The sequence below is a fragment of the Melanerpes formicivorus genome, unplaced genomic scaffold (assembly GCF_026170545.1).
Source record: "Melanerpes formicivorus ecotype bairdi unplaced genomic scaffold, bMelFor1.0.p_v2 SCAF_3, whole genome shotgun sequence".
NCBI lineage: Eukaryota > Metazoa > Chordata > Aves > Piciformes > Picidae > Melanerpes > Melanerpes formicivorus.
Genome location: NW_027142355.1, coordinates 28,433,599 through 28,456,405, shown reverse-complemented (window position 1 = coordinate 28,456,405; position 22,807 = coordinate 28,433,599). Strand labels below are relative to the sequence as shown.

General features: G+C 39.9%; 1 protein-coding gene across 6 annotated transcripts in view; it reads left to right on the top strand.

Moving 5' to 3' along the window:
- The window catches only part of MET (MET proto-oncogene, receptor tyrosine kinase), a 99,847-nt gene that overhangs the window by 45,065 nt on the left and 31,975 nt on the right, over positions 1 to 22,807 (top strand). For all 6 annotated transcript variants that reach the window (XM_068169880.1, XM_068169878.1, XM_068169881.1 and 3 more), the window contains exons 4-10: positions 8,032 to 8,166; positions 9,548 to 9,721; positions 15,079 to 15,239; positions 16,373 to 16,475; positions 16,706 to 16,842; positions 20,215 to 20,379; positions 21,229 to 21,328. In XM_068169880.1, the coding sequence (XP_068025981.1) occupies positions 8,032 to 8,166; positions 9,548 to 9,721; positions 15,079 to 15,239; positions 16,373 to 16,475; positions 16,706 to 16,842; positions 20,215 to 20,379; positions 21,229 to 21,328 (975 nt within the window). The remainder of the gene's footprint in view (positions 1 to 8,031; positions 8,167 to 9,547; positions 9,722 to 15,078; positions 15,240 to 16,372; positions 16,476 to 16,705; positions 16,843 to 20,214; positions 20,380 to 21,228; positions 21,329 to 22,807) is intronic.

Below are 22,807 nucleotides of genomic sequence, written 5' to 3'. Positions count from 1 at the left end.
CCAATTCAGAAAATAGCCTGTCTTTTGCTTATTTTTAAAAAGTCATCTGAGGATTCAATAATATTCAGAATGTAAAAGCAGATATGTCTTATCCAATCAAAAAATAGTCACCTGTTGTTTTCTGCTTGTACTTTTAGTTTGATTCACTTAAATAGCTCTGGGAAACCCTAATACTGGAAAGGAAATATAGCCTTCTTCACTAAATGTTTATTCTATTTCAGCCAAAATATAAAACAAAAATAAAATCAGTTTGGATGGCCCAAAAGCAGAAGATTCATGAGTCCTTTTAGGGAGTATAATTGGGGCCAGGAGGTGAATTCCTAAACTCCCCTGCAAAGTAATTGCAGCCCATTGACATACTGAGCGTGTTTTGGCTGCATCAGAAATGTTAAATCTGTATTTGGCCACGAATAGATTGTAGTTTTTAGTTTACTGAATATTGTGGAGTTTCTGTTCCAAAACAGAGCAGTAATAAGTTTTCTAAGACAGCTGACATGCATGAGACGGAAAAGAAAAATGGTTTTACTTCCTTCTTAAGCTGGAGCCTGACAACAAGCTCTCTTCCCCCCACTATTTTTTTTCTGTGGAGAAGTTGCAGCTGTTTCAGCCTTTCTTATTGTGTTCATTTTCAGAGTGTGACTGGGAACACAGGCTGAAAGTACAGCTGTTGGGTGCAAAGTGAATCAGGTATTTCACAGTGGTTATTTGATTATAAAACAGCACCCAGTCACACTGCTGTAGTTGAGGAATCAGATTTTCAGCTGGTTTAAAGCAGCCTTACTCTGCTCAAGCCAAAGAAGCTATGCTGAAAATACAGTGTCAAACTGGAAAAGACACTTTCATTACCAGCTGGTATTTGGGTGAAATTCTAGTTTGCCAGAAACACCCACAAAACTATGATATATTAAGTTAAAATGTCTTCTCTTTTTGTCTTTTTTTCTTTTTCTTCTTCTCACTTCCAAGGTGAATTTTTAATAATATTTTTTAACTGCCTGGAGCTTGGTATTGTTCAGTGAGTGACTTTCAAGTAAAGAAAAGAGCAAAATTCTCCAGGAAGGGGAAATCTTTTTGATAGTTCTGGGGAAAGTGGGGTATGGGAAAATGTTATGAGATTTATGCTGAAAAGGTCACATTTGATCTGGCCTTAATAATGAGGACAAGACCAATGCACCTGGCATATGCAGAGGGTGGATTTTGGCATAAAAGGGTGAGTTTGGAAGCAGAATACTCTGTGTGCTCCCTACACTTAAAGCTGGCCTCATCAAGGTAAAGCCCAAGCAACTACACTGCTTGTTGGTCGCTTCCTTGAGGAAGAGAGGGATTTCACTATGGGCAACCACTCTCTTTAGATGCAAATTTGGCAACAGGACTGTCTTATCAGTCTGACCACACCAGTGAAACTCAGCACTCTGTGGGGTGAGTAGCTCCCTCATGTATCTTCTCATCTTCACAGTGCAGGACAGTCGCTTCTAGAGTTAAGGAATAGGTCTTCCCATGGGTGTATATATAAATACCCTGAGATACAGTCAACTACATGCTTGCTGCAGTCCTGTCCAATCCAGATGGACACGATCCAGCTCTAGCTAAGAAGCCAAGTGTAAGCAAAACATGGTCACACACTGTCATGTCTGAACAGATTCTGGAGTGACAACTGTTTGGAGCACAAGAGCCAAAGCATGATGGCACAGATAGGCCTCAATGGAATAGGCCTCTTGTCCTCCTCAGTACCTTGCTGCTTGTTAGACATGAAAAAATAGAGAAAAACAATGAACCTCAATGAACCTTATTTTAGGGACCCATTATATACAAGCAATTCTATACCAGTACTTCTATCTAATTACAGTATTTGTGACCAGAATTTTAGCTAAAAAGGATATATGGGATTGGAATAAAGGTTCAAGAAGCAGAGTTTCTTATCTCTGCCAGGAGTTGAGATGGATAAAGGACAGCTATGAGGCATTTGATAGTCCTTGATGGGTTTCTTTTTCATTAATTTTGCTTATTGGTGTTGTGAGGTTTTTTTGATTATTTGTTGGTTTATCCTCCATGGTATGCTGTGGCAATGACTTCCATAATTTCATTCTGCTTTAAGTGATGAAGGGCTTCCTTTGCGGTTTCCTTAACCTGCTGTCTTAGGGTTTCATTTGGTGCCCCTGATTCTGTCTGGTGAGGAATAGGGATGGGACTTCCACAGATCAATGGTTTGGGAAATTTTTACATGCTGACACAAACCTGTTGGCTTTCACATCCAAGTAGACAGAACACTTCAGTCATGCTCATTTCCCAGGAATACTTATGGTTAAAAACAAACACCACCTCCAAACGTTAAACATCTCATTTCCTTGAAAAGAGAGAAATTAGCATGTGTCAGAGCTGCTTTCATAGATTACACACCAGGCAACATAATGCAGGCTATAGAAACCAGTATAGACAAAAATAATCACATCTGCTTTTTATTTTCAACTGAAGTCAAGGCTTAGAAAAATTTGTCCCAGAATTCAGCAAGAAGACAGCCAAGCCTTCAGCATTGCACCTCCTCGTGCAAACAGCAAAATGACAAGACCTTACCACTCCGGTATTCAAGGCTTAAAACCGTGGTGTCAATCAGCAAAATTAGTTGACAAGCAAAAAAGTACAGAGCTTGCATATTTCAGTGTGCTCATTCCAATCCAGTTTACAGTGTAGTATACTAGAAGCCATTGCCTTTAAACCGATCGTTCTTATCATCTAGTGCATGTCCCACTACACGAAGGCAGTCATAATAAAACTCACCAGTACAAGTTACAAGCCATGTTGTGAGCAAGTGTGAGGAGATTAAGAAATAGATGAGCATGGACCTTAAACCTTAGAGGCCCAAAAGGAGGAAAGAATGATGGGATGCCCATGGAGTCATTGAAGAGTTTGTCCTCAATGCCCACTGCTTTCCTGTTTCTGCAGTCTGGCAATTCAACTGGCTTCTAGCAGTTTGACCCATTTATGGTTAAATGCAAACTTTACACACATGAATTTTTAGGAATGTGAGTATGTGCAATCCCTGACACTTTATCATTCTCAAACCAACAGAGAACTGTGGCAGACTCTTGATAAGTGACATTTTTGTATCTATACCTCAACTTTTAACAGCTTCTTAATAGCAGTTCTTTCTGTGATAACGTATCCCAACTCTCCCAAATAAAAAAAAACCCTTTTTTTTAAATAAAAATATTGCATAAAGCAAAATCCTTATAGTCCAATTCAAATCAACACCTGGCACCAAATAACTGTTTCAAGAACACATATGTTTTAATACTCAGTTTGAGTAGAAAAGCTTGCACTCTTCAGAGGAGATCCATTATATTCTCCATGGATTAGAATGATATACAGCATTTAGAGAGCACATATGTGCCCTTTGCAAGGCTGTGCTGCATATCCCAGGGCATTTGAGGCGTTACACAATAAAGTTAACCCTGAGCCTATCTCTGCTGGGTAATGGCCTACACCTGCCAGATATCTAGGGAAAAAATAACAATCTGATACTTAGATGGGATTGCTTTTAGAAGGCCTCTCATTTTTTGCAGAAGATATTTCAACATGTAGACAGTAACATTTGTAATTCAATCCTGCTGACTAGCAGGACTGAGCATCAGAATGATTTTTAAAAGAAGCTGTTGCATGCTGTTTTTCAACTCGTGTTATTGCGGTCTTAATTTTCCATGCATAGGTAAACCTGGAGTCAAGGCTTCTTACTTAACATTAAAACTAGCTGATGGCAGGGAAAGAATATTTAAATAAATTACTCTAATGTTCATGGATTTAAGTGATCACTGATTTCCAGTACAAAAGATGTGATGATTCATATATTCATTAATTAATTAACTGCTGGCTGTTGTCTTCATGGACACACTTGGAGCTATTCTGGAAGGCCGCATACTTGTTTGGTTTTCTTTTAAATAGAAGGACACAATATTGTGTTTCCTTTGAGAGGATGTCTGGGGTTGTAGCTACTGATAATGAATGTGATTCTTTGAAGGATTATTTGTAAGAACATCAGAAGACCCACATGGGTTTAAATGTAGCATCCTTGTAGGTCAGTGCTCTGTCTCCAGCAGTGGTGACAAATGCATGCTTAAGGACCCGGGAAACACATGTAATACCTTCTGCTTCATGCTTCCACTGCTTCCCATTCTGGGGATTTTCTGTGTTTTTCTGTTTAGCTCTTTCCATGCACATGTGGACTTTGCCATTGAATGTGCATTCCCCTTGCATTCGCATCTCATAGGACACCACAGTCCCATAGATCATGACATACTGCTAAAAAGTCTGACTCTTTTGTTTGCTTTGAACTTGACTCTCACTTTTGTCTTTTAATGCTGATTAATACTTTTAGTAGAAGAGAGTAAACGGTCACCTTTTAGCCACTCATGATTCCCTATGCCTTTTTCACAGCATTTCCTCACCCACCAGCTTTTGATCATCTTTTTTACCCTTTTCTCAACCTTTTTCCATTTTAGCATACTGCTTTTTTCTTGAGGAAACTAGAACTTTATAGAGAATTCAAGGTTTGGACAAGCCATGAATTTGTGGCCTTCCAGTATCTGAAGGGGGCCTACAAGAAGGCTGGGGAGGGACTACTCAGGATATCAGGTAGTGATAGGACTAGGGGGAATGGAATGAAGCTGGAGGTGGGGAGATTCAGGCTAGATGTGAGGAGGAAGTTCTTCCCCATGAGATTGATGAAGCCCTGGAATGGGTTGTCCAGGGAGGTGGTTGAGGGCCCATCCCTGGAGGTGTTTAAGCCCAGGCTGGATGAGGCTCTGGCCAGGCTGATCTAGTGTGGGGTGTCCCTGCCCATGGCAGAGGGGTTGGAACTAAATGATCCTTGTGGTCCCTTCCAGCCCTGACTGATACTATGACATTAGGATGTTTTTTGATTTGTTCTCTAATCCTTTTCTAATAATTTCTAAGTTTACATTTGGTGGGGGTTTTGTTATTTTTTGGGGTTTTTTTGACTGCCACTGAGGAGTGAAAAGATGTATTCATGGAACTATCTATCATATACCACTTTAAATTAATCTTCTTTGTTGTATTTCACCTGCCATTTTGTTGCTTTGACATGCTGTCTTATAAAGTCCTTCTGCCATCCTTCATAGTCTGTCCTTATCACCTTGAATACCTTGAGATCATCAGAAAACTGTCACTGGACTTCACAACCACTTTTCCAGCTCATTTATGGATGTGTTGGACAGTATGGATCCCAACACAGACACTTTGAAGAACACCTCTGGTAACTTCTTGCTGTTGAAAGAACTGACCATTTACTACTGACATCAGTTTGTTCTCTTTCTAGACAATTATTTGTCTGTACAAGACCTTCCCTCTCTCCTAACTGTTTGAGTGCAGGCACATAGATTACTTTCATTTGTTCTATTTTCTGAAGAAATGCTTGGTTATTAAATTAATTATTAACATGTAAAAAAACCCTAACAGCAGCAAAACTCCCCACCCCCACAAAATAAGAAAACCAAACCACCACCAACCACTTGCTCAAAACCAAACTAGCACTTTATAGCCTTTATGAAAATAAATCCTTCTGTAGCACTGAACCATTCCCATGGTAGAAGTGGCCCCTGTATGGTGATGTGTCCACGGTAGATTAAAGCCACACTGTATGCATACCAGCCCACTCCCAAGCAATAAAAATTAGAGGTTTCTGAAAACAACACTGGAGGCCTATGTAGTCTCTTCTTCCTGCTGGAGAAGCTGTCTTCAAATTGCCTTTTTCTTCAGGATTATGTTGGATAAGAGTGAGATAGAATTTCAAGGACTCAGATGACTTAGGCAAAAACACTTTTATAGACCAAAAAGAGCATTTTTTCATCTAATACCTGTTACAGCAGCACTGTAGGCTGGTAGATAAGTTCTAAGAAAAATCCAAACTTTTATTCCACATTCACATATTTGAGTGGCCTTTTTGTCATGAGGTCAAAGTCTCTTCTCTTGGATTTGAACAGGTGATTTGAGTACCAGCCTCAATAAAACAAAGGTTGGTCAGTGTTTAAAGTGCTGACAAATTTTTCCAAGATTGCAGAGATTGTATCCAAATTGTTATGTACTGCTCTAAGGTTGCAATGCAGATGTGTTTAAAGGGTTAAGACTGTGGCTCAATCAGAAGGAATGCCTGGCAATCGAGGAAGCCTGGATTAATGATAGAAAAGAATTCTTAGCATTTTGTAACAGTGGGTATTCGAGATGAGACACAGCTAATGATCAACTAAAAAGGTATTTGCAGCTGTGGTGCTACCTCTCTCCATAATGCCAACATTAATCAAGCTTTTTCATGCAGCTTTGCAGTCCATTCTATTTTTCATTGTCCTAAATATTAAAACAGAGCTCATGCCCTAATACACTGAGTCAGAGACCATACTTCTATGTCACCAAAAATTACCAGACTCTATTGATTTGTAAAAGCTGCACTTTCTCTACTGTGAAGCAAGCCTACAGCAAAGACTAATAAAGCCAGTTTCATTTTTAAAGAAAAAAAAAGCCTCATGTAACTCCAAACTGTAAATACTTTTAGGATGTAAAGCTCTTACCACCATGAATAAACTTCTCATGTATTTTATTTAAATCTTGAATTACAACAAAACATCATCTGTAATTACATCATCTCTCTAGTTTTTGGAGTCAGCCATCTTGTTGAAAACCCTTGGCAGTGTGAAAAGCCAGTGAAATCGTGTAAGTCAATGTCCTAGCTCTTCTGATGCTGCCTTCAGAGTCAGAAGAAAAGCTTCATTATAGTGAAAAATTAAACCTTCGACATACAAGTTATTTCCAGAATGGCTTCAGTCTTTTTAAATAATGAACCCCATTGAATCTCAACTTCTCAGAAAATGCTCATTATCTAAATTCCTTAAGTAAACTACACGTGATGGAGCTTTTGAAACATGAACATGATCTTCCCTCATGTAAACAATCCTCTGCCTTTGTTGCCTGATGCTATCACATTTGGGCACACATCCTTCTGGATTGCAGGCCCAAGCCTATAAAATCTCACTATCAAATATCCACCCCAATCTTCAGATGCTTTATGCCTCTGCTTAACAGCCGTGACTCATCCCATTAAAGTCAGGGAAGTTACAGTAGTGAAGTTAAGCGTGCGCTTGCAGGAATAGGCCCAAATTCTCAAAAGTATTTAGGTAATTCAAGATGCAGAGAGAAGACTAGTGGGGGAATTTCATACTGGTGTGACTAATCTCTCTAAGATCTCCTAAAATCAAGAGAGAGAGAGAGGGCTCCTGCAAAGGGGCTTCAGGACAACTAAATTAGGCTCCTGTTTTGGACCTTCTTCACAAAGACTCTTCCATCTCTCCCTGTCATTTTAGAGTTTCTCTAAGTGCTCTGTCCTGGGCACTAGGCTCCCACACAAATCAGGAGGAGTCAGACCTCCAGGTGCCCAGACACATCTTGCAAAAATCTTGCTTACAGCAGTAGCTACCTTGCTAGCTCTAAGAATCAAGCTCCATGTGCTTAAGGCCTCTGTAGCACTACGCACAGAGACAATCTGCACCTCCCATAGTCTTGCACTGGCCTCACATGTATCAGACCCACATGTTGACAGAGGATGAAGTTTACTTTTCAAATTGAAGGACCAAAGTGAAAATAAATGGAAATATCTTTGACTTTTGAAGGTCTGGGGAGTTTTAAGATCCTTCTAAGAGCACAGGGCTGACAAAACAACCCATCTCCTTTTTTACTGTTGATTTATAAATATATGAAATTAAAGGACTATAAAACATGCTGTGCCTACTTCATACTTTAATAAATACCCTGTATTTTGGGGATCCTCTGACAGCCATGATTTTGCTGTGTTAAACAAAGTAGATTTTATAGCACTTTAATCAAATCATGATGGAACATTATGCAAAATATTATGCAATGTAATGCAAAGTAATTAATGCAAGCAGAGAAGTGGCAGGAACGTAAGACTGCTGAGCAGCATGCATTTGTGTCACCACATTGCCTGCTGATTTTCCCAATTTCTTTCTTTTTTAGATAGTGGTTTCCCGTTCAGAACCCACAGCTCCACATGTCAGCTTTCAGCTGGACTCCCACCCTGTCTCTCCCCAAGTTGTTGTCAAGAATTCTTTAGCCGATGATGGCTATACCCTGGTAGTGACTGGGAAAAAGGTGAGTGGCTCATAATCTAATCATTCTGTTCGCTGTGTAAACCTGCCTTCAGAGCGGCAGTTTTCAGTAAGAGCAACTATTCATGCTGTTCTTTATGCTCTGCATCCTCCCTGCCTTGCCATTCCCTTGGGAATACTGGAGGTGCAAATTTCCTCCAAGATCTTTTTTTTTTTTTTTTCCCCTACTAAACAAAACAGCCTAATATTGAGAAATGTTCAAATAATGGAAGAGCTGTGATATAAACCAACAAAAGCCAGGAAATGCAAATTTTAAGGCTGAAGCCCTGTCCTTATTTCAAATGCTTGCAAAGAAAAAACTCACAATGGCTTAAGAAAAGAATGGTGCTCACAGTTTCCTGGCTTTTGTTCATTTGTGTCATAACATAACTTTTTTAAGGAGGGGTGTGTGCAAGAATTGCATGGGTGTGTTTAAAATTGAGAGTCAGCGTTCATAGTAAGGTTTGAAAGTTTTTTTAGCAAGTCGTCTACACAGGGTTAATGAAAGATTAAGAGTTGTCATAAATATGCTACTGTCATGAGCAGATATGCATTATAGAATAAGTTTAAGGCATCAGCAGATAATATTACAGATAATCCTAAACTGTAAAGGTAAGCAATAATTTGACCCCTCGAGTTCTATAAGAATTTACAGAAATACATCAGCCATTTTTAAAGATGGTTATTAATCATTTACTGGAAACGCACAAGGGATATAAGGATAATCTTCAAGAAGATGTCCAGAATAAGGAAGCACCTTATGGAAGGTACTGAAGTGTAAAGTCTGATGTACTTACACAGTAACATAATTAAATACTAATTTTAATACTTTGACTAAAAAGGATTGTTATATATTTAGAGTTACTACTATCCTGGTGTATAAAATAATACACATTTTAATTCATATTTTAGGTATAGCATAGGGGTTTTTCATTATAGATATTAAAAAGCAAGTACTTGGGCAGTGATATGCTGTGTGTCACAGCTATTAACACAGCTTTGCAAAAGTCAAAATTTTTACATCTGTATTAACTAGGACACCCTGAGATACACTGTTTTTTCCAAGAACTAGTGCAGAACTGGGAGGAGCATGCTGCTGTTTTCTCCTTCCATCAGCAAAAAATGCTACCTTGCTGTAAACACCAGATGCTGGTAGTAACTATATAACATTAAGATGCCTTTAGGATTTCTCCCAAGCGAATTTGAAATCATGTCAGTTAAATTACTTATAAGATCCTATAATTACTGAGCGAAGGAGAAGTCGAACTGCGACTCGTACATCTGAAACCTGGGTAACACCACAGTTCGTTGCATAAATAGTGATTCTCCTTGCCACTTCGTGTATGCATTAAAAGGATCTGTGCATCATGTCTTTCCTTCAACAGATAACAAGGATTCCACTGAAAGGACCAGGCTGCCATCACTTCAGATCCTGTAGCCAGTGCCTGCTGGCACCTCCCTTCATGCAGTGTGGCTGGTGCAGTCAGCAATGCCTCAGGTCTTCTGAGTGCCCCAGTGGCACATGGACCCAGGAGACCTGCTTGCCTAGGGTTTATGAGGTAAAACAATGGATGTGTCTCTTATTTATGTGAGGGAAGAATGTGGTCTGCATTCTGCAGACATTTTCTGTTTATTTTTATGCAAGTATGATAAATTGCTCTCCTCGACTTTCCCTGGGCATCAGTGTCCATAAAGCCTCTGGCTCGATGTCTATACTGTCCCTGAATGCCCCAGGCTCAGGCACTCACAGTGGACAGCTCTGCATGGTCATCCTGGCTTGCCATGGGTGAACTTTGGCCCTGCAAAGCACTCATGATGAGGAAACATCATGGCTCTGAGCCAGCCTGGCAGGGGTCTGACAGTCACACAGAGAAGCACCCTTCCTCTTAGACTATTATCAAAAGGAGAAGAGATCTGCCACAGCCTGACCTAATGCAGAACGTTTCTGCCCCCTGTTCCTTATCTGTCCCATACTGGATCCAGTGATGGAGGAAAGAGTGGTGGTTACCTGTGGGGGAAAGTCTCTCTCTTCATTGCCTGTACTTTGACAGAGCTGTGAACCAAAACTCCACCCTGAGTGAGATGTTTTTTCATAATCTCATTCCCTGGCTCCTTGTTCTTATGGGTCCACTTTCCACTGAGAATGAGCCTGTAGCTTCACCTCTCCCTGGGACATGGGACAGCTGGAGGCTGCTGCCATCCAGCCAAAGCCCATCAAGGGTGTGCAAGAACAAAATCTTACAGATGAGCAGAGCCACACTGGCTCATTCCTGGTTTAATTTAGCTATGGTTAATGCAGGGTTCATACTGGCTGGCTGTACATGTAACTGAATCATCCCATGTGAAGTGTGACATAGCTCTGAAGGCAGAGGTTTTACAGGGCAGTGAAGGACTAGAAAACTTTAAGAAGGACAAGCATAAAACTTTCTGGTACTATTTAGACCCATTTACCTTTTTTTTTAAGTACCTTTAAACTACACCATGCAGTTAGAAATACATTTTCCTTTATGGGCCTACAGCTTATAAATGGAGATCAAAATTTGACATGCCAAGCTCTCAGAGGGAAAGAGAGAAAAAAGTGGTTTTTAAAATAAAGCATGTATTTCTTTAATCAGGCAGATGATTTCATGTGCAATAACTTTCTAAAGAGCAGGCAGGTAAAACTGCTAATAATCTAGAAACACATTCACGGAGTGTTTTCTTTCTCTTCCATGTTCACCTTTCAAATACAAAATTTGGAATGAACATAGAGAAAGTTCCATGAAGCATTATAGGAATCAAACCCAAAAATGGATGGAAAGGGGGATGTGTGTGTTTGTCTTGCCTTCTATTGCCATTTACCTTTAGTCAAAGGCAATGTTGAAAAAATGCTAATGTGAAGAGTTTACTTTCCTTTTATATAAGAACACATTTATTACAAAAATGCTATACTAGATAACCATGTAGTCCCTTTTTTCCCTTAGTTTGTATGAGACTATGAACCCTTGATTCAAAGGAATACACTGAGAATTAGTCTTGATGCCTTTTCATACCCCTATTCAGGCCCAAGCCGCTCCCTTATCCTCTACATCTTGTCTTTCCTAGGGCTCAAGCACAAGTACCATCCCTTAATGTTTTGCTCGTGGCAAAACTCTACAGCAGTGGATGTGTGTTGCCATGCCTCTGAAAAGATTTTTAAGGCTCTCAACTGCTTAGTTTCTTATTTTCAGAGCTGCTGAGCACATATAGCCCTCTTAAATTTCAGCAGTTTTAAGAAGCAAGTGTCTGAGCCCATACAGAGATACTTAGACCAAGAGGTGCATGCCCAAGGCCACCTCTGCAGTCTCTACAAAGTCACTAGGTGACTCATTCAGGGTAGCATACCTTGAACGTGGCTGCAGGAATGGGACTGGCCAGGTGCTCTGCTTCCCCATGTGATTCAGCTCTGCCTGCTCAGCACAAGCACAGTCTACCCTTGTAATGAATATGGATCTGTGGCACTGATGGATCTTAAAGTGAAATCTCAAGTTACATTTGTAGAAGTTGCTTCTAGAAGGTTTGTAAGAAAAAAAAATGCAGCTGAGTACTTAAATCTCTTTGGATTGCTAGCTGTTAAGATAGATTTCATGCTCTACTGGACCATGACATTTCACATTATTACTGAAAAAAATATAAACCAGATTATTCATCATCTTCTGATCTGTCTTTAAACCCATATGCATAAAATATGAGAAACAAGCTTGGTTTGTTCTTAACAAACAGAGGATGACCTGCTTTGCATAGTATCTGAAATTCAGCCTGAACACCTTCCCCCTCTATTAATTTTGCAGCTTTCAGAAGGACAGGTTGCTTGAGATTTGTCATTCGATCACTTTAACCTGAGGGGAGCACAGAGCTTCTCTGAGTGTCTGGTCTAATGGACAGTAGTCTTCAACAAAGTTTTCCCAGGTTATTACATACAGTGGTATACAATGGAGGAAAAAAAGGACCCAAAAAAAAAAACCACCCAAACCAAAACCAACCAACCAAAAAAAACCCAAACCAAAACCACAAGGCTTTCATCTCAGGATGGATGGCAGAGAAGAAATCTAGCATTTTCCTGGTGAGCCCTGCAGATCCTTTGTCTTTCTGCCTAGCTTTAAGCACTTTTCCTTGGAGCTGGGGGTGGTGGGGAGCAGTCCCACACCCTAGCCCTGCAGGGAGTGCAGAGCTCCAATTCCGCCTGGGCATCTGCCATGCTACAGACAAGACTGGCACCAGGACACATCCCTTCCACAGCCTTGCTCCCACCCTGCACCTCAGCACTGTACCCTGCTCCCATCCAACACCTAAGCCAACATCAAGGCATGTTTTGTCAGCCTGGGCAAGCAGTGCTAGAGGAAAATTAGGGAACTTGAGGGAGTGTCCTCATGGATCACTTGCTGGAACTAATTGCAAGCATCTGCTTGTGGTGTTCATGTTGCGATGAAAGGTGAATGGTACAAAAGAAGAAACAAATTGGTCTCCCTTTTGTCTCTTTGTTGTGATTAAAAACCTGCCTGTTTAAGTTGGGGACTGTGCTGGAAATTTAACATCATGTCTCTTAATTGAAATGAATGGGCTGTTGAAACTTTGATAAATGGATACTTTCTTGCAACAATTTAAAATGTGCGTGGATATTAGCATAATGACTGTCAACATAAACAAAAGAAAAACACAGTGCTTCACATTTTTATTAAAAGAAAAAGCTTTTTCTCCCTTAACTCAAAGTCCAAATTGCTGCAGGGACAAGCAAAAGGCAGGCCTTGCAGGAGGACAGGCTCCATGTTATCAGTGGCGTTTCCTTACTATGGAGGACTCTTGAATCCAGAATATCATAGCATTTAGAACTGATTTGGGTTTTGCTTACTTTCTGCTACTACTTGTGCAATGTAAGCACACAGAAGTTACCTACGTGTACTTCAGTTCAAAGTCCAGGAGGTTCACTGTTCATTCCCACTGATTCTCCCAAGAACAAGTCTGGGAAACCACATTTGAGTTTCAGAGGTTGTTATCGTACAGAAGAAATGAATCAAAGATAAGGACATGAATAAAACCACACTGGACCTATTTCTGCAGGACTTAGATACAAAAGTTTAAGATTTTGTTTATTATTCCTATCCACTCAGAGGTCTTGCCTCCTAAATTTGCTGGCAGAATGCAGTAAATACTTAAGTCTCCCTCAGTTAAGGCTTCTATCACAAGTCACTTTTGGCAGATAAGATGTCCCAAAACCAGTTAAGTGCCTTCAATTTTTATTCTGCATGGTTTTGTGAAGTCTGATTTTAACACCCTTACTTGGCTAACTTAGGGATTACATTTCAAACTCTTCAAACGCCACACGTCAATGTGTTATTGTGCAAAACACTGAGACATCCTGTACCCCCACAGAGCAATTTCAGTTTCTATTAGGGTTTTGTTACTCCAAAAATAGACAGTGTGCTGAGATACTAAGTAGAGTGGAACAGTCGGATCTGAGGTCAATCCAGATCCGAAGAAAAAAACAGCAACAAAAAACCAAAACAACAAAAAACAGAAGGGAAGTTAAACTTAGGAATTGCACAGACTCCATGGGATGCAGTACTGTTCCACACTCTTAGCTGTAGTGTGGCGTGTCACGGGGCTGTGTGATCATCATTCCTTTCTTAGGGAGTTTGTGCAAAAGTACTCTTCCTGCACACATTCCCTCTTCTTTGCTCACTGAGAGCTGTTTCAAAGCTCATGAAAATAGGAAAGATTCCTACTGGCTTCAGTGCATTTTATCAGACTCTTTGTCTGGTTTCTAGTGGGGGCAGTAAATTTTGCCATATAGGATATATGGCATAATTCTTTTGAAGTATTCTTCAGCTGCTATTTCATCTACAATAGTTCATTTGTGAGAGTCTTGAAGTATAGCTACAAGAGAGTTGAAAAGAAATGTGCTGTCTTACTGGATTTCCAGAAGAAATAATAGCCAAGTATCTCTCAAACACTTTCAGCTTGAAAATTAAGTCAGGTCCTTTGAAAGACACAGCTGTATTGCATATTAGGGCCAAAATTACTATCACTAAAGCATTAAATCCAAGACATATAGGCCCTCTGACCACAAGCAGAAATTCAGTCTCTCGCTCTGTGGTTTGTCCAGTGGTTCTGATATGTTTGCAAAATTACAGTACTGTTAAAAGTCCCCCCCAAGCCCTCAACCAATGTATTTTTATTTCTCTCTCTCTTTCTTTTTTTTTTTTTTAACTGGTACTTCCAGCCAATACTGTTACTGAGTTTTTAAAGATCATACAGTGTTCCTACATTTTTTCCCACCATTGTTATATTTTACAGGACAATTTACAATATACAGAAAAAAAAAAAGCGTTTCCTTTGTAGATTGTCTCTGTGTTTCTGAGGTGTAGTTTATTTTTAACTCAGAATTAGAGGTGACCAAATGTAAAAGATTTAAGGAAAGAATAGCAAAAGTTATGTTAACTTTATGACGGCCAACGTGATACTGGATGATGGCGTCTTTGAAGTTACTTCACTCTGAATCTGACTTTCATCAAGATGGCCAAAAAAATGGTCATTTTGGGGCTCTTTTGTGTTCGGTATTCAGCTTCTAACAAAATAAGTACATTGTGTGTTTAACATGCCAGAAATAAGTTGTGAAAGACAAGAACAGTAGGATTTAAAAGACTATTACAATGCACAGCTTGTTCAGTGCCCCTAAACACTGTCCCTCAAAGCTTCCTAGTATAGGTTTTGTTATTTATTGCACTGTCAGGGGAAGCTCATAATGTGACAAATGAAAGGTGAAGAACAATTAAGATGAATGGTAGGACATAGTCTACCAGAAGAAATGCTTTTCTAAAATTATTCCTTTGCACATTCTTTAACTGCATTTGAAGTTCAAGAAAACCTGATGTAACTAACACACTATTTTTTTTAACAGATTCTCCCTAACAGTGCTCCCTTAGAAGGCGGGACAAAACTCACACTGTGCGGATGGGACTTTGGATTCAGCAAAAGTAATAGATTTGAATTTAAAAATACAGTAGTCCATATTGGAGGACAAATTTGTGCCCTGGAAGCAAAGTCTAGCAACAAAAACAAGTAAGAAACCTAAACTGGGAATTTCCATTTATACAGATGGTCTTTACGCGGTATGGATTTTTTTACCGACAAAAGCTTCCAGTCTGTAAGTGTCGTCTCTCACTTTGAAATTTCAAACAGGAAACAGTCTCCTGGTTTGCTAAGCTCCCCAAAAAAGAGGGCTTGAAATAGAGATCACATAAATCTAGTTAATACTGTGGGAGCTGTGAAGAATGAAACTATTGAAAGGTTTGAAAGGGGGCAGGTTGGGATCCTGCAGAGCTCAGTTATGTCACCTCCGGCTTTTTCATCTGTGAACCTGCTGGCGAGAAATGTGACCAGATGCAGGTATTTTGTCACTGAGAGGCTTATGGCCCTCAGCTGCATTTCTCCATCTCTTCAGAAATAAGTGTTTGAGACAGGGGGATAATGGCTTAAGTTTAAGACAGAGGTTATTTCAGTTCTTATGTCACAGAAGTAATAAGTCTAAAGAAATCCTGTCTCAGTTCAAAGCATGTGACTATCTACTACCAAAGTAATGTGCAAATCGTGGCATGGGTTCTCCCTTCTTATACATATAATCAAAAAAAATCACCTTCCAGAAGTAATGAGCACTCTCCTAACTGCTGTTCTGAACAGTCTTAATGCAAACAAAATTACTTAATGAGACTATTTCACATATGAGCTCGTGTAAATGTGATGTAATACATTGACACATGCTGCCACAAAGTTTAAGTTTGATTGTTGGTAATAATTAGATTCGTGCAACAAATTTGTGCATTTGATGCAATTTTTTTTCTAACCCAATTGTCTGCCAAAATTTGGCATTGAAGGAAAATTCCAAAATCCAGCTCAGCTGTTGAATGGATGGTATTTGTTTTCTCTAGCATGCTTCCTCTTTTTCTGAAATGTATTTTATATACTAAAATGATCCTCTCTGGTGAAGTACAAACACTACAGTGTTTGTATTGAGTATTAAAGATGACCACAGTTCTTTCAGCTGTTATTTTTAAACTATCCATGACGCACATAGATTGATGATTTGAGTGGTATGGATGCCCCATTATTATGAGTTTGAAGTGGTTCTCTTTTAACACAAAAAAGATCATGCCCGAAAAATAATGTAATCTCATGTTTTTTCTTGTTTTCCAAAGGCTGGAATGCACAGTTCCTGCTACAAAACATCCAGGTTTTAATATATCCAGTAGTGTTTCTGTTGGACATGGCAAAACAATATTCAACACATTTTCATACGTGGTAAGCACTATGTGTAAAACTTTGCTGTCAAAATTAGCTTCAAAATTAACTGGAAGAAGGCTCCCCATGAGTCCAATCCACTATGTTAATTCTATGTTGCTGGTGTTTTTTTATTACTACTACATAGAAATGCTAATAAATATTTTAAGATCCTTCCCCTTTGCATTTTGAAAATAATTGAACAATCCACTGTTCTTATTTTTACACCTCTTCCCCTCTCCCTGGCTCAGAATCCAGTAATAACAAGTATCTATCCCACCTATGGCCCAAAATCTGGAGGAACATTGCTAACTATAACTGGAAAATACCTAAACAGTGGAAAATCCAGAAGGGTTTTTGTTGGTGAGAAACCATGCACCTTGAAAAGGTAATGTACTCATTAAAATAATATTGAAATGGCTTGATTAAAATGTTTGGTAATGAAAAAAAATAAAAGGCAAATGTGCATTGCTTTCCTCTCCCCTTTTACCTATTGGACAGCTAATAGAGCAATAAGCATCAATTCTGAATGACATCCTGAGTTTAGGATCACAGTGTCACAGTATATTATTAAAGGTTGGAAGGGACCTCAAGAGATCATCGGGTCCAACCCCCTTGCCAAAGCAGGACCACTTAGGGTAGTTGGCACAGGAATGCATCCAGGTGGGTTTTGAAAATCTCCATGGAAGGAGACTGATAAGTTTCCCCTCATGTTGAGGTGAAATCTTCTGTGTTCAAGTTTGAACCCATTGTTTCTTGTCTTATTACTGTGCACCACCAAAAAGAGCCTGGCCCCCTCGACTTGACACACACCCCTCAGATATTTATACACATTGATGAGATTCCCGTTTCAGTCTTCTCAAGACTTAATAACCCCAGGGATCTCAATATTTCTTCACAGGGAAGGTGCTCAAGTCCCCTAATCATCCTCGTGGCTCTCCATTGGATTCTCTCCCGCAGCTCTGTCTTTCTTGAATGGGGAAACCCAAAACTGGACACAATATTCCAGGTGTGGCCTCACCAGGGCGGAGTAGAGAGGTAGAATAACTTCCCTAGACCTGCTGAACACGCCCTTCTTGATTCATCCCACGATACTATTGGCTCTCTTGGCCACAAGGGTATATTGTTGTTGCATGGAGAACTTGCTGTCCACCAGCAGTCCAAGGTCTTTCCCCATGGAGCTGCTTTCCAGCAGGGCAGCCCCTAACCTGTACTGGTGCCTGCTGTTATTCCTCCCCAGATGTAGGACCCTGTACTTGTCCTTATTAAACTTCATGAGGTTTCCCTGCACCCAGCTTTCCAGCCTGTCCAGGTCATGTCAGATGGCTGCATAGCCCTATGGGGTGTCAGCCACCCCCCCAATTTTGCATCATCCCCAAAGTTGCTGAGGATATTCTCAATCCCCTCATCCAGCTCATCGATAAAGGTATTGAACAAAACTGGACCCAATACCAGTCCCTGGAAAACATCACTGGACACAGGCCTCCAAGTTGACTCTGTGCCATTGATGACAACCCTCTGAACTCTATTGTCAAGCCAGTTTTCAATCCACCTCACTGACCAGCTGTCTATGCCACATCTCCTGAGCTTTTCTATGAGGACATTGTGAAAGGTTTCTGAAGGAACTGCAGTTCCCTAGAAGATTTGTTTATTCTGTAATGTCTACATTAACCTCATTAAAGGGCTGCATAAAGAAGTAGCAAATCAGCTTCTAATGGACTAGAAACTGTCCATTTCCCATCATTTTTGTCACCCTAAGTCTGACACTCTCAGCCCTCTCTTGCATTATCAAGAGCTGCTGTTTACTCTGCAGCTGCCAGTGATCATCCAGTGGGTCAGATTGCCATTGCTGGTTTGTTCAGTGGGAATTTGCCAAGTGGGAATGTGTATCCTGTGCAGAACAGCAGCTATTTCTACACTGCTAGTGAACAGACTCCAAACCAGAGGAAGCATCAGTTTGGAAGTTTTCCTTGGTGTATATAAAATTGTTTTGAGGATTAAACTAGAATTTTCTGTGGCTCTGTACTGGTTCCAGTAGGAGCTCAGTGAAGAATGTTTAACATGCTCTGTGTGGAAATGCCTTCTGTCCCAGCCGATAATATGGAATACCAAGCACACATTCTCTGATATGGCCAGACAAGTGGTAGCTGTTCTGCCATGGTACAAGTCCTGCTTGCTCCTGCTTTCAGGTAAAGTGGGATGACTCTAGGATTGGCATCTCTGTGGCCAAGGACAAAATCTGGCTCACTGTATTCCAGGAACAAGATGTACAACAATTGCTCTAAATTTTGAGTCTTTTCTAATGATTATGGAAGATTGTAGTAGTGAAGCATCACTTCACTGTGGAGAACTCTGAGAAACTATAGCCTATTAGTTAATGTCAAAGTCACAACAGTTCCACTTTATTCTTTGCTGCTAAAAGATTTATTGTATGCTCTTGATCAAATCACCAAGTCTAACTAAATCAAGAAAGGGTTTTAGATATTTAAGTCTGATATTTAATCACTACTGAGATCTTCAGCACTACTGTTCAGTGACTACTTAATAGTTGAGGGTGGCATTTATTGATGTCATCATTTCAGCTGATCAATTAATGGACAAATATATAAACCTTTTGGCAATGATTCATCTGGTCCATTTGAGCTAGCTACTGTAGGAGTGAGATGACAGCCAGCTCAGAGACATACAACTGCTTTGGTCAGGTGGACCTCTAGGTATCAAACCACAGTTGAGGCATCCCCAGCATCCCTCTTTCTCACCAGCCAAGCTGTCTAGAGACTTCTACACAGGTCTTAGTTAGTTTCTCTGGGTGGATATTTCTCTGCCAAAACTGCCACCTTTCCCCAGGGTAGATCAAGGGCTAGATCAAGGTGGTAAAAACATTCAGATACATATGAACAAATCACTAACCTCTATGGTGCACAGAGAACTGTATCTTCCTGGAAAGCTTCAGAAGTGACAGTAAAGGCCCCTCATGTCTAATCTGGAGACAATCTCTCCTATCTTTTGGACTCACTTGGAGGGCTCCTGAATGTGGTTGGGCCCAAATCACTGAAACCAGTAATCAGTTGTTAGTCTTGCCTCTGATGTGCTGGGCTCCCTGTAGCCACACTTCATGTGCTTGAAGCTTCAGAATCCTTCACCCCTCTACTGCCCACTCACCCACTGAGCTCAGTGTAGGAGGAGGGCTTCTAGAGTCAAGTATGAGACAGAAAGAGAAAGTAAATATCTCAGAGATTCTGCTGCTGTATTGGATCCAGCCAGCTGTTTCAAAATTTTCATCTTCTCCTTCCTCCTCCTTGCCTTCTGTCTGCCCCTCAGTAGCACCTGCAGTCAGCAGGTACATCCCTCATCAACACCTTTGCTTGAAGTTTTTAACACAGGGTAAAGCCTGTGGATTGGTAAGAGAAAGATGTTATCCCTTGGTTACAGCAGAACAAGTCGTTCTCCTTAAGCCTGGAGCATGCTCTCATATTCCAGGCTGGAAGAAGGCTTTGCAGAGTGCAGGGGCTGATGTGGCTGTCATCAGCACTGGGGAAACCCCTTTCAGTACCAGTCAACCAAATTAAGATGAATCTTGAGCCCAAGCAATCGTATTGCTGTTTCTACCTCACACCATGCTTATGTTACAAAAATGATTGTGCAGTGTGGGACTTTTACAAGTGGATCCCTAGGCAGGACTGGAGCTTGGGAAAGGACAATGTTTTAAATCAAGCCTGTTTCATAATGCTGACAAGCAAGCCTTCTTCTGTCCTTCCAGCATTTCAGTGAGCACTGTGGAGTGCTACACTCCAGCACAACAAATTCCTCAGGAATATCCTGTGAGGGTGGGAATTGATGAAGCTATTCGAGATGCGAGTGGCCATTTCACCTACAGAGAAGACCCTGTTGTTTTAAGAATTCATCCGGCCAAATCTTTCCTTAGGTGAGTAAAAGTTTCTTACAGAAATAAGAAGAGGAATGAATGAAAGAAGAAAGGCTATGCTATCTATCAAAACAAATTGCATTTTTATCTCTTATCTGTCATGTCAATTGCTTCTATTATGGGGCAGTTGCAGAGGGCAGATCATTTCCTTTCAGAGGTGAAGGAGAAGGGGGAAGGGCACGTCTTTTCTTTATGTCATTTGACTCCTAGCTACTGCTGGGCGTACCTGTGATGTCCTGCTGAGATACCTACCATACAGCTAAGTGTGTCTCCTGTGCTGCATCTGGACATTACACTGATTAGTGAGGGAAATCATTTAATGTGACAACTCAGCTGTACTCAGGAGAGCAAATGGATTTTAAAACAGTCTAAATCCAGCGCTACATAAATATTATGAACATATATGTATGGTAGTATGTGAGTGTTTTTAAGTGACATATTTATGGTCTCAGTAGCTCTAATCCAAGCCATCTGCTTTTGCCAGAAAAATGTCAGCAGTGAAACAGACACCTTTTTCAGCACCACTGAAAGCAGTAAGTTAGCAAATGCCAAGTACAAGTGTACACCCTCTTTTAAAATGTGTGCATTTGTTTTATAGCCTACCATGCCACAATCCTTAAAACTACTTTCCTTTTCTTGTATTTGATTAGCTGTTGCAGCAAGTGTAAAGTTCCTTTCCCAGGAAAGTGATCTCACTGCTCAGAGCTATGTATTTGCATTCACTCTATATATCCCTAATTCTGGTTTTATGTTGTCATTTGCTCTAAAATATAATTTGTAATTAAGATTATCATAGCAGATGTATCATTATCCTACTCATGAGGGGTTTTAATTATTTTTTTTTCCTAGTGGTGGAAGTACAATCACAGCTCAGGGAATCAACTTGAACTCAGTGTGCTTTCCTCAGATGGTGATTACTGTACCTAAACTGGGAATGAACTTCTCTGTGGTGAGTCAGTCCCACAGCAAACAATCTGTTATCTTCTCTTCTTGTGGTGAATGGCACAGAACTTTCATTCAAAATACTTTGATTTTTGCCATGAAGCTTTGGGGCTTCCACTAACACTTTAGTAATATTTTGCATGTGTTGTTGGTACAATAGCAGTATTTAGTTTGTTGGTTTTTTTTGCACATGCTGGAGGTAGAACAGCAGTTTCCAAGGAACAGCTTCCAAAGAAATAAGGGTTTTCACAGTGTCTGATAGCAAGATGCTTATATTGCAATTTAACCATGCAAAGTCAGTGACTAAACACAGAACAGTGCAACAGAGGTTAAGTCAGATTGCAGGGCAACGTCAAGTGCTACTTGTGATAAGTAGGAAATGTATTCAAATGATGACTGTGGATATAAAAGGAAAATGGAACAAGTGTTAAAGGAAGAGGGAAAATAAATATGTACAATCAAAAGTAAGCATTATTTTGAAGAATTTCTGATTGCCAAATCAACTATTGAGGCAAATATTTCCTAACTTAACTAAAGTCAGTAACTGTTGAGAGAATTTTGGGCTTCTGCAGTTGGGTATTTCTACATGAGCAGAGGGTCAGTCATGGATCTGATCCTTCTTTTGTTACCTGAGTTGATAATACAGAGTGTCTAAATCTAAATAAGGTGTCCAGATATGACCATGCAATCTACTTAATTTTTTATAAGGCAAAGATTGCATTTACTGGCTAGTTGTACTGGAGTTGCTTCCTGTAAACTTTTGCCTACACATTTTGCACTCCCAACACTTTTTGTGTAGTCTGTTTAGCCTAACTGAAGCTAAACTGGCCTATACTTTTTATGACATGCTACATTACTGCTTATATTCTCATCTTAATTCTAATGATCATCATACACTGTTACCTGTATTGAATTCTAAGTATTAGACCTAGGTTTGCTCAAAGCATTTTAAATGGCATGTCTGCAAATTTGCAGTCTTTCACAGCTTCAAGGTCATAATAGTCTTCATGATCCTAATTTGTATAATATTATGTGTGTTGGGACCTGAATTTCATCTGGATGTAATCATGGCTTGTAATTTAGTGGGTTCTGATTTAAATCTGAAAATCAGTGCCCCTGCAAAGAAACATGGTGTTCAATGTGATCAAAGAATCAACTTACCCATGAGTCAGAAAACAAAATACTTCGGTGAAAGCAACCAAACTCAAAATTTATTAGATTTTTACTATGTGGGAATGATTACTTCTAAGCAAAAATTATTTCCAAAGAAAAGATTATTGCTGAAATCAGCTCTTTAGATTTTGCTTTATGTGAATTTGAGCAGACTTTCCTTAGAAGTTCATTCACTCGCTTTCTGTGTTTCCCTGTGAGAATATGCAATGTTGCTTCTCTTCAGGCCATGATTCTGCATACCTTCTGTGCCAAATATTTTGACTTCCTCAGAATTGGAACAGATTTGAAAGGAAATTAAGTTTTAAAGAATTTA